Source organism: Micropterus salmoides, unplaced genomic scaffold, assembly GCF_014851395.1.
Source record: "Micropterus salmoides isolate LMB-PRFRI ecotype aquatic unplaced genomic scaffold, ASM1485139v1 Ms_hic_scaffold_2, whole genome shotgun sequence".
NCBI lineage: Eukaryota > Metazoa > Chordata > Actinopteri > Centrarchiformes > Centrarchidae > Micropterus > Micropterus salmoides.
In genome coordinates this window covers 37,044,155-37,058,915 of record NW_024041150.1, presented here as the reverse complement: position 1 = coordinate 37,058,915, position 14,761 = coordinate 37,044,155, and the positions used below count along the sequence as shown (strand labels likewise).

Sequence of the window (14,761 nt, the reverse complement as noted above, 5' to 3'; positions counted from 1 at the left end):
AGCTGAAATAAGTGAATGTTTGACAGCTTCATATAAAAATATCATGTAAATTTTCTAATTAGTTCCATTCAGTGTTTTCTCTTATGTTACATCACTGACACTCTCTATGTATTTTCCATTAAAGACTTGATGACCTGCTGTGTGACGAACACTCACCCCTGATTCTCTCAAGTCGTAAATGTCAGTGTTTATTAGAGAGTAAAATCTGCTTTTAAAATCTGACAGGCGTGAGCATTTAATGGCGGCATTGGGGATCTCATTCACACGCTGTGAAAAGAGTTATACTGGATATTTTTCATTCATTGTTCTTGGCATGAAGGAAAGTTGGACAGCTGATCAATCAGTGTTTAGTAGTTGTTTTTTTAAACGGATTTTAGTTTCATCTTGTTCTGTGTATTTTACCCGCTCCAAATGTGGCATAAAATTTCAACAGAATTTCCAGAAAATCTTCAAAACAAAATACAAATTAATGCTTTCCATCCACAGATGGTGATGGTTTGAATTTTAGGAGGTGGTTCATGTAGAGCAACAGTTTATAATCCACCAGTCGCTGCCTTTAAACCACTGCGGAAGAGGAGAAACGAGATGAGATCATTTAATAGGGTGCCAGTCGAAGCTCAAACATCTTTCTGTTTGTTTCATGTATTAATGTGAGGAAGGTTACAGCCTCATCATCGCTCCACACAGATCTGGACGTTTAAGTCACGTGCTTCATGTTTCCATTGCACTTCGGCAGATTCAACAGATCACAAAACTGACAGAAAATAAAAAGTTAGGCTTAGGAGTTAATTTTGTGCTATTTTGGCTCTGATGTAGCTGCCTCTGTCGGTCTGTAGTCACCACTCTGTAGTCTCGCTCAGTGTCCCACCCACAGCGTTATCTGATTGGTTACAAGACGGTGGAGCTAGCTAGCTTGGTTAGTAAGGTGCATCCGTAACGTTAATTGTCATTTTAAGTGGGATGGCTAGCATCTAAACAGGCTTAAAACAAAATGTACTTAATGGAAAAATTAACAGACGACTCCTAATAAGCTTTTTCAACGCCGCTGGTTAAATTTACACCGTGCAGTGAATACGAGTTGCCTCTAGCCAGATTGACAAGTCGCCATGGTAGTGACTTGTCAATCACAAGATAGCCCCGCCCCAAAGCATACCCTGCTTTATCGTTTCTTTCTTTCTAAATGGGACCATTATTTAATAAATTAACATCATGCTGTTTTGAAGAAGACTTGAAACTAGCGATTGAGACCATAAACTCATTAGGAAAGTGTTTACTGAGGTAATAATTCAGCGGAGAAGTAGGCTCAGTTTCTCAAAGACTTCAGTGCAGTCTGACTTTTTGCAACAAGTGGAGTCGCCCCCTGCTGGCCGTGAGAAAGAATGCGGGGCTTCACGTTTCAGACTCAGACGTTTGCATTTGGTTCCCACTCTTGTTTATTAGTGCGCTAAATATAAAGTGTGGAAAAAAGCAACAGATTGATGGAAACAAACTCTTTGTTACGGAAATGTTCCAGATCCGACTCAGTAAGATTGCTGTTCATTTTGACATGAGACTTTTTTTTCCATAGAAATGACATGAGATGTCTTCTGTGAACGTGTTTCTTTCTCCTCCATCTTTCCTTTCCTTTCTTCTGTCCTGACTGTGATCACTGATGAATCTTTATTTCTCCCCTGAGAATGATTGCACGCACACACACAGCTACTCATTAAAATATACATGAGCTCTAAGTCCCTTACATCCCTGCAACACTCTCTGCATTCATTATTGATGAACACAGACACACGTCTCTCTGCAGCCAAGTGTTTATCTGCTTCATAAAGCACCTGTTGTTTGCTGCATTGCACCTCTGTAATCTGTCCCACAGGAAACACAGCGGCTTCTGTGTCCAGATCCTGTCAGCTCGATAACCAACAGTATCTTCTCCTCTGACCGTTGCTGTCTATCGACTCGGCACCTCTTTACTGTCAAAACACATTCAGTTCAGGCCAGAAGTCTTCATGGGTCCACTTTGTTCCTAGTAACGGAGACCGTAGCGTTGTTGTGTAAAAAGAAACACAACAGTATAATGCAACAGTTTGGCAGGTCGGGGCAGCTCTAGTCCAGCAGCACGGCCCTATTAATGAATAAAAATTAAAAGTTATGTTGCATTCGACCTGTTTTAACTAAGCTCTGACTGACATTAAAACATTTCCAGCTGGCAGCTCTTACCCTGTCAAGAGTTCGGCTCACCTTTAGATTGAAACTGCTTTATTTAGTGTTTTTAATGTTTTAATGACCATGTTCGTTTGTTTTGGAGAGGCGACGTGGTGGTAATTCAGCTCCGGTTTGACTATTGGTCAGACTGTCGGTTGGTAACCCCTCGCTCAGAATACTTTCATACTACAGTACTTTGATGTACTGTTGACACGCTTCTCAACAGTTTGCTGGAACCAATTCGCTTTATCGCTGAATATTAATAATACCTCCAGGTCTTCTGCACCTTCTCTAGAAACTGAGAAACGCTCTCTTCAGCCCAAATATTCAGGAGTCCACTGCTAGTCGACATTTTGGTCACCAAAGCAGGATTAGAAATGTTTTTTTTAACCAGTGAAAAGACACAGAATAATAAACTTCCTGTCTTTGGTTCGAATGGCGTTCACATCAGATAAGAACCGTTCCAGAGTTTACTTGACAGCAGTCTGAGACCACCCCTTCGAGGTGGACCCCAATGAACCGCACTGCGCGGTGATCACTCCATTTATCAGCCTCTCAAAGTGTCTTATTAGCTGAATGTGGATCTGTTGCACATTTCCTTTTTCAGAATAACATCACTAAGGGAACAGTCGCATTCAAGATTTTATGATATATTAGAGCTGCACAATTTATGAAAATATTATTGACATTGCAATATGGTTTTTTTGATGAAGGTAAAATGTGACAAAACAGCCTTATAATGAAGGCACAGATGGCTGCTTATCTCGTTCTTCAGATGTGAGAAAAGCTGTTTGGTACCGACTCGAACAAATGTCACATCAACAGATAATCGTCTTTTAAATGTAAATGAAAATTCTGATGCAAAAACGGTCGTTTCCACTTACCGTGAATCATATCACAAATCTGTCAGAATAATTTTTTACCATATCTTGCAGCCTGATTATTGTAAGTTAATGCAGGATTTAGGTTTGTCAGCTCATTGCAGAACAGTAACACAACTAATAAGTGACGTTTCAGAGTTTTTTTTGGTGAAACTGAACGCAGCTTTGAGCTCACGACAGCCTCAATAAAATGGGCGAAAAATGCTGCAGATATTATGGGTCGTGTATTCAAATACAAAAGTGTGTGTGGGGGGGGATAATTTCAGCTCAACTTCAAAAAAGCTTTGATGCTGGAGACCTCTTTCGCTGTAGGTTGTTTGTCATGTGGTTGATGCAGAGAAAGTGAGAGTCAGTTTCTACTGTACTGTTGAAACATCATCTGCTGAAAATCAATCTTTCACACGTTCCTCTGATCCCCTCTCCCTCTCTCTTTCTCTTTATTGATTCTTCACACACTTGTAGGCTAATCCAGCTATCTTATGCTACACACACACACACACACACACACACACACACACACACACACACACACACACACACACAATAAACAAAGGCCACATCTGCCTCAGTCTTTGAAGTGGTTTTCTCTGTTTCCAGTGTCTGACTGCAGTTAAGGATAAAACCCGCACACACACATATGTACATTTTATTATTTATTATAAGAGGTTTTGTCAACACACACTTTAAGATGTTATTCACTTTTTGACGGGACTAATTGACACATAGTCTCAGAAACACACACAAACAGTCCCCAAGTAGTGTGGGAAAGAGTCAGCTGTTTTAATAACACACACACACACACCAGTTTCAGGTTTTACAAGACCATCAGAGGGAGAGGCTCAGTGGGTCTGCATACCAGAGAAAAAGAAAGGGGAGCTGTGAGGTTTTAAAAGACAAAAGAGGAGGGGCAGAGAAAACCAGATGAAAAAGTGACGGAGACTCAGGCTCTTTCACACTTGTAGGTATTTTAAATTTTTATATACACCTTACCTAAACTTAAGATAAATGAATTATTCATGGACGCCGGCCAGCTCCTTTGTGTCGGTTACAGTGCAGTGCAGCTGCCGTCCCCACACTTAGCTCCTATAGCACAGTCATGTTTTACCTGAAACAGTTTACCATCTGTGATGTGAAATCTCCTCCACACAGAGGAATAAAAAGTGTGCATCCTGCTTTAGTTGTAGAGTCGCTCACACTGGACACTGGAGAAGGTTTTTACCAGCGTCTGGTTCAAAGGTAGTTTAGCTGACTTTGCGAGGATGCAGCCAACAGGAAGTAGCCGCGCTGTCCTCCAATTTCATCATCGATCTTTATTCTATTACAAACTCTGATTGCAAATCAAGTTACTTTGATCCGGTTAGATGGGGTAAGGTCCTTACTCTTATTAAGTACCACTAACAAAAAACTGTCAGAAACTGGACTTTCAACTACCGGTATTCGTTTCCCGTGTCAAACAAAAAGTCAGCATTGAAAGTTTAACTTACTTAAGTTAAGTAACGCAGTTATTTTAACCAAACCATGATCTTTGCTAAACAAGGCAAGTCGTTTTGGTGCCTAAACCTAACCAAATACACGTTAAGTACACAGTACATGGTTAAAATGCATAATAAATGCATGAGATGCAGGTTTATGCACCATTTCCTCCTGTTTGAGTAACGTGATTTGATTGAATTTCCTTTGAAATGTTTCTTTAAATACAAAAAATGTAATCTGTTTTCCTGAAACAGCATGTTTTAAGTGAACTGCGAGGAAAACTCAGCGGGTGTAGAGGGTGGACGTAAATTGGAAGCAGAAAGAAGGAGATGTTGAATCAGAGTTACGTAGAGACCGAGAGGGATGGAGGAGAAAGAAAGAGGTAGGAATTAGTAACAGACCGAAAGGAAAGGAAAGAACGCTAGAGAAAATGTTGCAGCAGAAAGGAATGTGGATGGAGAGGAGAAGAAGGTTTTAGAAACAGAAAACAAGGGAGTTAAACGGGGGGGAAGAGGTTTTAAGTGAGGCGGGAGGCTCAAAGAAAGACAGTAAATTAAGAGAAAAAAGGAAGTAAGGAGTGGTGACCAGGGCATGATGGGATTGATCAGGGGTTGAAACTGACATGATGACACACGGAGAGAGATTTACAGATTAACAGGTTCAAAGGTCATCTGGGCCCTGATGAGCCAGGGGGCGGGATCAGAGCAGGTTCGGGGTGATTGACAGCAGGTGTGTGAGAAGCACTGGCAAGGCATGTTTGGTGAGACAAACAGGTGTGTGTGAGATTTTATAAGTATGTTTGGTGTGCGCTTCACCTTAAATTTTAGTAATATAAACCTCTTTTCCAAACCTAGTGCACCCAAGTCTGCTTCTTTCTGGTCGCATTGTTCACAAGAAAACTAAAAAAGCTGAAAATTAATGCAGTGATTTCCAGCAGAAGAAGAATCTATAAGGACGTCACTTTGGGAACGGCCAACAAATGATGAAAAGAGTTGTGACGATCTGCAGGAATATTTTGTGTTTGGTTACGCTAAGAACAAACTTCTTCTGGATATCAGTTTTGTTATGTTTTGTATTTGGAGACAACATTTTGGATTTTGTCTGTAAATGTGAATGAAATGCAGAGTTAAAGGTGGAGTAAACATTTCTGGAGAAATACAGCACCTTGACAGATCCCATGATACAAAAGTACGTTAGCTAAGTTGTGGGTTTGCAAACTGCCGCTACAGTTGCTGCAAAAAAAAAAAAATTTCATTCGAATCACTTACCCCACACTTAACCATCGACGTCATCCAGGTAATAACAGTCAACCAGTGTGTGAAGCGGTTTTACGTTTTAGGATTGGAATGCATTGTACCGAGAGGTTTTTCCAATACACAGTCTACACACACAGGGGAACAACATATGAGAAACGACAGCAACATTACAGTCCTGTATTTAGCAGAAACGCATACACGACTGGCTGCAGGGCTGTTGCATTGGATTACTTTACAGCAGCACTTTTCTGGACACTTGAGTTGTGTATGTTGCAACTTCAGTCATGTGAAGATAAATCTGCTCTGGGCTTTTCTAATATAATGCAGGGAGGGAACAGGAAAGTGGCAGGTTTTATTTCGACAACCTGAGGCCTCCAGGTAAAGACAAGGGGGGAAAATGTAGGAATAAAGAAAAGGAGGTAGAGAAGGATAGAAGAGAAAACAAGACGAGGAGGCTGAACAGGTGAGAGCGGTTGTATGTTTTGTCTCTCTCCAGGCTCTGAGGGGAGGCTTGACCTCTCAAATTATCCCTCTGCACCTCCTAACACTGTGTGTGTGTGTGTGTGTGTGTGTGTGTGTGTGTGTACTCCTGTGGGACACTCAGTGTGACGACCTTAAGGTCAATCAGCTGTGTGAGAAAACTGCGACCTCCAGCAACCCCCCTGCTGGGCGTCTGGGTTTGTGTTTGTGAAAATTACTGTTTGTGTGAAACGGTGTGTGCAGGTATGTGTGCACATTTCACTATCGCTTCATATCAGTCTGGACGATCTGCTTTTTAATCCGTGCCAGCAGCGTGGCTCTGGGGATGGTGGCGTCGGCCTGTCAGGCTGTTGGAAGGATGAAGCCATGAAACTTCCTATAAATATTTAAGGTCCCTTTCAAAGTTCCCACAAACAGCAGGCAGACACAGTCAGAGACGAGCTGGTGAACACGGTGGAGCATTTAGCAGCTAAAGAGCCAGATGTCTACTTCAGGAGGTGGTGGAGACCAAACACAGAGCTAAAAAAGAGCGAATATTGGACTTAGATTCATCATGCAGGATTACAAGTGAGTGCTAACGTTGCTCGGCATCTGCTGGAAGTGTAAATAAACAACTGTTAATTATAAGCCAGACTCCTCAAATGTGTTGTCATTTAAATGCATTTACAATAAAAAACAAAATTATAATTAAAGATCAAGGGGTGAGTAAATTAGGGAGCCACAGTTAACGACAAACAGTGGTGAGATATTTTATTTAAAAGTCCACATGAAATGAAAATCAATATTTAAGTGTTTTTATATGATATTCCTTGCACTACACGTCACCAATACACCAGTATCTGGCCCATCAATGAGAAAAAAACATTTTGTAGGTATTCTTAAGGGTATTTTAGAGTTTCTCATTTCCTTGAAAAGCTTTCTCAATTTGTATTCAGGTCACGGGATCATAGTGTTTCTGGCAGCTGACTTGCACAACTTAATGTACTGTTTTTGGTGAAACTGTATCATATTTTATGGAGAAAATATTTTCCTGATGGACAGATAATTTGACTTGTTGCTGAAGTAATCTGTAACTGCTGCCACCAAGCTGCTATTGTCTAATTATCTATCCTCGTTCAAACTACACGATTTTTAGCCCGATTTGCCGCTGAGTGACCGTTAGGCTGTGATTTGGGGTAAATCAGCGGGCGGTCGCCAGTCGACACATCGCCGACGTCTGCCAGATATCTACCATGCCAAATATGAGGTCGGCCGACTCCACATCCAGCCAATGAGAGCAGGCAGCTGCTTTTTCACCACAAAACACCTCCAGCTCTCTCTGTAGCTCAGACGATCCCTGCTACCTGCGTGTGCTAATCCATTCTTTCACCCAGATTCTTTGTATTTATAATTGTGATCTTTATAATAACAAACAACAGCTGTTTTGTCTGTAGGTTTGCGTCATTTCCCGTTTCACATTTCCCGTGTGTTTTCTTTACAAAACGTGGTTTGGAGACCTGCGTCGGGTGACAGAGCCGCTGTCAGCTCGTGTAGTGTGTGACCCCCTTGTCACCAATCAGTCAGGTAGTGTGAACGCCACAGCGACTTCAAGACTCCCGTCACAAGACGGCAAGTTGTGTAGTGTGAACGCCACGGCCGTCAGCCGACGGTGAAACGGCATTAGCCGTGCAGCTAGTGGTCATATTCTACAGTTTATAGTCATATTTGCTGACTCTGCGAACTGGGAGCTCGGAGCATCTGCCGAGTGCACTGAAGCACTGCAGGTTTTCAAGCCAGGGGCAAGCGGACTCAGCAGGAAATGATGGCGGGAAGCGGCGCCAAAATGGGCACAAGAACTCGAACCCGAGGCGAGCGGGCAACGGCACTGCGTTTGGCAGCCTCACTGTGAACACAGCCTCAAAGACCGACAGGGGAATACAGTAATGAGTGCTGAGTGTATAGTGATAATTATTATACCCTATATAGTCCGCTCAGTGTATCCCAGAATGCATTTTGAAAAGTAGTGGATGGTCACTAACCAAGCCCTATAGACCATCAGGCATTGCGCTGATAGATATATAGTCCTCTACATACGCCTCCCTTCATAGCGGGTAGTGAATGAGTGGTGATCTCGGACACAGCCAGAGTTTCTAAATGGACAGATAACTTTGTGTTTTGCTAAACCGCTAAATGCTGCTAACTGTACATTATCTGTCTGTATCTACAGCTAATTAGCTTGGTTAGCTGTGCAGCTAGCGGTCCTGTAAGCTGACTAAGCCCCGGGCTGCCAAGAGCGAAAGCTGTCAAGAAAACCACCACAGTACTGTAATCCCAGTCGTCAAACTGGTCTGTTTCGTCCGCCGTGTTCACTCACTGGAAGCTTGTTTTTACAGAAAAATACATAAATAGGTAGAAGCAGATAGCTCTCTGCTTTCTGTTTCATGTGATCTTTATTATGTCACATTTTAAAAAAGCGACCTGCATTCAGAAGTAACAACAGTAAAAGTACTTGTTATATTGCATATTATATAACTGGATTATGCATAAGGTGTACTGTAAAGGTGAGTTCATTACTTTCAACTGAAGCCAACAAAGAAATGCAATATTTACCTCCAACGTGTAGTGGAGGAGCAGAAAATGGACTCAAGTACAAGGTATTTGTACTTTACATGAGTACTTGTTGCTTCACTGATGATAAACTGTTATTGAACTTTTTTAGAGATCAATGTGAAACTGATGCAGTTTATTCAGCTGTTTGGGACTTTTGTCCTCCTCCTCTCTCTATCTCTGTCTCTCCCCTCCTTCCTTCCTTCCTTCCTTCCTTCCTTCCTTCCTTCCTCCCTCGCTCTCTCTCCTTTACTTTTTTCTCCCTCCGTCTCCCCCCCCCTCCCCTCGTGAGGCGGAGAGAGGCATGTCCCTACGTGTTCCGGAGGAGGTCGAGCGACATACAGTCTGAGCGGAGAGAGAGAGAGCGTGTCAGTCCTCTTAGGCAGCAGCGCGAGCGCAACACGGACTGATTCCACTCTGACTGATTGATCTATTACTTCTCATCGATCCACCGATTTACCGGATGGACTGTTGACGTCACGCCGTCTAATTCTCGGACATCCTTCTGTCGGATTTCGGGATTTAATCGCCGTAAAGTCTTTAGTTGTAGCCTAATATTTCTGTATATTCACCGGTCTCCGGGAGGGTTTCACCGACCGGGGGAGCCATGGGTTTCTACGGCACCTTGAAGCTCATCTTCTACAAAGTGAGTATTGATCAGAGGAAGGGTCGATCGATCAGCTGACGTCAGCAGCTGCGGCTCAATCTCTTTTATCTCATTATTATTTTATTGAAAACTGTCGTGCGCGAATTCAAGGTTGTCAGGCTCGTGCAGCACCGGGATGACGAGGCGTTTCTCTCTGACAGCGGCATGCCTCGGGAGCGCGTGCGTGTGTGTGTGTGTGTGCGTGTGTGGACCACTGCGGAACTTGGAGAGAGAAAGAGACAAGTAATTTTATGTTCTCTCTCTCTCTCTCTCTGATTTGATTATTGATCACCACAGGCATTGTTGTTGTTATGGGTTTGAATCCTTGTTAAAACAACTGTAAATAGCTTTTTTTTTTTGGTAAAGTAAATTGTTTTTTTTTTTTACAAGCAAATAAATGAGTGACTGTCTGAACAAAATGAAAATTTCAGTATCTAATGTTCATTAAAGGGAAAGTGACATTTTTTCTTCCCTTTAAGAGTCATAGGACACTGTACAGCTGCTGTAAGAAAATATGAGAAAACAGAACCAAACTATCTATGAAAAGGGCTTAATATCTGGCTTCACTTTAATATGCTGTGCTTGTTCATCTTTACAGCCCTAAACCACACAAATTAAACCTGAACATTTTTGCTTCCTTGCACTGTAAAAACACAGAACAACTAATGTAAATGAATAAAAATCAAGCAGACCTTTAGTATGTAATGCATATTCATCTTTAAAGCTACAAACCACAAGATTAAAATCATAGAAATCGACATTTTCTGCTTCCTTACATGGTGAAAACACAATTACAAGAGTGATACCACACAGCTGCTGTAAACTGCAATTTTTTGGGTCAAATAAAGCAGCAAAAATAACTTTATTAAGCCTATCTAATGCGTGTTGATCTTAAAAGCTACAAACCACAAGAGTAAAACCATAGAAAAAGACTTGCTGTCCTACTGTGTGAAAATGCGGATTATAGAGGGATACTGCACAGCAAATGTTGGTTCAGTTACACATAGGTCAGTATAAGTTCACATTTTAGCCTCACCTGATTATCATAGACTCATCACATGTCACCATAGTAACGTTACAGAGATGCTATAGCTTTAAAATGTAGAAAATATGCCATAAAGTCACCGTAAATGACCATTTTAGATGTCATAGCTGAACTGTAAGCCCCTATAGTAACTCTGTAGTGATGCCAACAGGAAGTGTCAACAGATGCACAGCAAGTATCTTAAAGTTTATTTTAGAAATATTAAAAATTTTACATAAAGACACAGTTGTCTTTTACCCTTTGAAACACAAGACTGGGCTGAATTATTCTGATTTTAACAGTAAACACATTTTCATTGTTCTTCATCCTCAAGTAAAGTTTGGCTTAATGAAATCCACACAGACCCGACATCTGTTATTAAAAGCCGGTGACATGGGGGGGGGGGGGGGGGGGGTAGGTAAAAAAAAGTCAGAAAATCTGAAAATGAAAAGCAGATTATGAGTGTATGTTGGAGCTGAGAGCTGAAGTGACGGTTGTTTGATGTTGAAACGGTGACTTTGTCAGAGGTTGGCGGTTCGATTCTGCCCCTTTTTAGATGATCCACACACAATGAAAGATTTTACATGAGCAGCTTCCTCTTGTATTTTATTTTATAACACAGATTACGCAGGCAGTCAGAAAACACTGTGGTTCACATGAAGATGCCAAGAGGAAGGACACACATACTGTCCTGTACATCTCCAGCCTCCAGTGTGTGTGTATATATATATATATGTGTGTGTGTGTGTGTGGAGCAGCAGCCTGTTAGCGCGTGCTGCTCTATTTTAAACCAGCGCTGCAGCGGCGACATTCCTCTGATTTTCTGCATTCCTGCGTTCATTCACTGAGAGAGAGACACAGAGAGGAAAGAGATAGAAGGCTGATTCAGACCTCTGGCTCGCTGCGTTTGTGTTACTTCACAGCGTGGGTGTTTTCAGCGTCTCCACAGTCACACAGATGTTGGGTAAATGTTGGGTCTGCAACAGCTGTTTGGTCTTTATATGGTCATTTTTTTTACCAGAAACCCACAGACATGTGCAGGAACTTCCCCAGGCCGCATTAACACATGATGTGTGATGCACATGTAATGTCGTCTCATTTTAGTTGAGAAGAAATCTGATTTGATCTGATTTAGTTTCTCCATGTTAGAAATAGCTGTTGATAAGCAGACAAAATGTAATTAGTTGATCATTTTAGCTGATTTCTGTTTAAGGACGTGCTATAAACTGCATTTTTAGGGTGGATGAAGGAATAAAACTTCATAGTATTTCAGGTGAAAACACGGCTATAGTTTAAAACTACAAGAATACAACCATAGAAATTAAAATTGTTTGCATCCCTGCATTGTTAAAGTACAGATTATACTTCACAGCAAAGCCTGGCAATGACACACAGGTGACAGTAAACCCTCAACTGATTATCAGAGACTCATCATAAGTCGCCATAGTAAAGTTACAGAGACGCTGTAGCGTCCCTTCTGTAACGTGGGCTCGGCTTTGACTTGCGACCTCGCAGGAACATCCAGAAACTCAGGAACTTCCCCTGCAATTCCATATCCAGATAACATTTGTAGACCATTACATTTACATTAATTTACACTTGCAGTACACTACACACGTCTCATTTACGTAGATAAGAAATCTGATTCCATCTACTTTGTTTTTTTTCCATGTCAGAATCTGTAGCTGTTATCCATGATGTGTTCATTTTATCTGATTTCTGTTGAGGAAGGACGTGGTCAGATTAAGCTGTTAGAGGCCCCTGGGGCAGAAATTAGCTTTTGTGTCCCTACTGACCCTCCACCTACTTACCTCTGTGCAATGTGTACGTGCTGTGTTGTCTCCAAGTTCCAGTGCAACCAGTACTCCATGTTAATCAGGAATATAAACCATGTGAGCACCATATAAACTAAAATAATAGAGCTCTTTAGACAAACCTACAAGACAGGTCACAGAATGATCTAATAATACCAGACTCGCTTTTGTTGATGTTGTATTTCAGTGGTTTACACTGACTTATGTAGTGTAACTCATTTACAAATATTCAAATTAGCATATACAATGGCCATGCGGTGAACCTGGTGTTTTTTATTTTTCGTTCAACACAGCAGCTCCTGCTGCAGTTGCCAGGTGCAGTTAACGTTTGTGTCATAGAAGAAATATGTTGGTTGTTATTTCTGTAAGCAAGATTTACAACAACCTGTATAGCTGCTTCAATCAACATCCACAATTGGTCACATTTTTGTGATCATTCATCTGACATAGTAGGATGCCGTTCTCATGCTTAACCCAGCCTACAAAGCTCCAGTTGGTTAGGTTGTGATATATTTGAATTGCTGAAAAACATGAGATATGAGGGTGAATCCGAGGTTAGGTACCTGGCTTTTGAACCTGAGTAGGCTTCAGTATCAGGAGGGGGAGGACTGCCCCCAAAATAAACATTTTGCTCTTTTAATTGCAGTAAATGGATCAAAATGATGCCGATTTGTTAAATGTATGAATTCATGCTTTATCAGGTCTGTCCGCAAAATGACAATCAAACATCTTTTAAAATGTTTATTTTCTAAATGGCGTTCTGATCGATCAGGGCTATGCTATGCTAACTTGTTTCATTGGACAACGATAGCTGGATTCAAGTAACAGACACACATTTTCTGAACTTACAAGGTAGTTCACCTTCCTCGCTTACATTTCTCCAAACAATCTCCTGTTTGGTCCGGTTTCTTTGTATATGAAGTATTATCACAGAGCAACTAGGTAGCTTACTGCTGCAGATAGGTTGAGAATGCACGTTTTTTTCTGTTGCAAATTTGCGCATTTGCTTTGAGTTTGTAATCATGCTGCGCAAAATGTTGTGTGTGAAACCGCCATGATAAGGTTAACATGAACATATATGTAGGTTTAAAAATACATCTGACCATATGCTTCTTGCATTCAGACAGTGAAGCTACTTAAATGACTAGAAGAATAAATGTCAGAGTGATTTGATCACTACCTTCTGTCTCCTTTGATACAGAAAAGCTGTCTCTCACTGTTTCTTCTTTGTCTCTGTCGTTGCCTTTCAACTACCAGATGAAGAGGAAGTTGGATCACGGTCCAGACGGCCGGCCGTTCCCTTCAGGGAAGAAGCACTGCAAAGGCAACACCCACCTGAGGTAACACATTTTATTTAGCTAACAAACGGCTCTACCTATAGACTGTATCAGCTGTTAACTACCTAACAACAATTTAAAGAAACACAGTGAAAAGTTTGAGATCGTCAATGAACACATTTGCTCTTATTTTTGTCATTTTTCTCCGTATGGATTTTTGACTACACACTAGCTCGGAAATGCTAACTGCTGCAGATGCTAACATCCCTGTCGCTCTCTCCCCAGTCCTGCCAGTCTGATTCAGGCCACGCCCACCACGTTCGGAGACCTGCGGCTGGCCAATGGGCATTCGGCTCAGCGGCGGCGCGTCACCTCCGGCCCGCCCCCCACTGGCCTGCAGGACTGGCTTCTTACCTTCCAGGTCAGCACACGCACATGTTTCTTCCTTACTAATCAACAGCTCGCTAAACCCCTAACCCCTTTTTTTTTTTGTAAAAAAAATTTGGGGAAGTTTCAACTGCAACTGAACTCGGTATCCAAGATGATGGGCTAAGATAAGATAAGCCTGTATTGATCCCCAGAGGGAAATTTATGTTAGAACAAATAACACTGCAGGTAATGTTAGCTTAGTCAGCTCAGTAGCTACAGCCTGGGGGGCACTGAGCTACTATAAATGAGAAGCTGATTTTGTCTGGCTAGAATCAAGTACTCATTCTTCATTTACTGCGATGGTGAATCTGCCATTGTTATTAGTGCAGATGCATTATGTGCCCCGCTAGAGCAGAAGTTTTACAGGCATAGCAACAGTAGCTGGGCGGGGCTTTAACAAAAGCTCAGTTACATATTTTTAACATGAAGACATTGCTTTACTTGTAACGCTCGATGAGCTGAAACGAGCTACACCCTGTTAAGATTACTTGCCAAAACAAACACACACATCTCAGTATAGTGTGTATGTGAATTTCTTCTGCTTCCTGCACGTATATACAGAGGTTTAGAGGAACGCTGCCTTCGAGCTGTTCTTATATAACTAATAAACACCCCCCCCCCACACACACACACACACACACACACACACACACGTGCATTCAAATGGAAAAACATGGGCCTCTCTTTTCTAGCTTGGGGTAG

At 41.7% G+C, this 14,761-nt stretch overlaps 1 protein-coding gene across 2 annotated transcripts in view; it reads left to right on the top strand.

The window, feature by feature from the left end:
- LOC119912515 (F-box/WD repeat-containing protein 7-like) overlaps window positions 1-14,761 on the top strand; it is a 40,200-nt gene that overhangs the window by 11,920 nt on the left and 13,519 nt on the right. Inside the window, exons 1-3 of one of the 2 annotated variants that reach the window (XM_038731738.1) lie at window positions 9,226-9,515; window positions 13,611-13,693; window positions 13,916-14,051. In XM_038731738.1, coding sequence (XP_038587666.1) covers window positions 9,477-9,515; window positions 13,611-13,693; window positions 13,916-14,051 — 258 coding nt within the window. In that variant the 5' untranslated portion in view covers window positions 9,226-9,476. Of the gene's footprint in view, window positions 1-9,225; window positions 9,516-13,610; window positions 13,694-13,915; window positions 14,052-14,761 lie in introns of those variants that run through there. The other variant, XM_038731737.1, reaches the window with a different exon arrangement.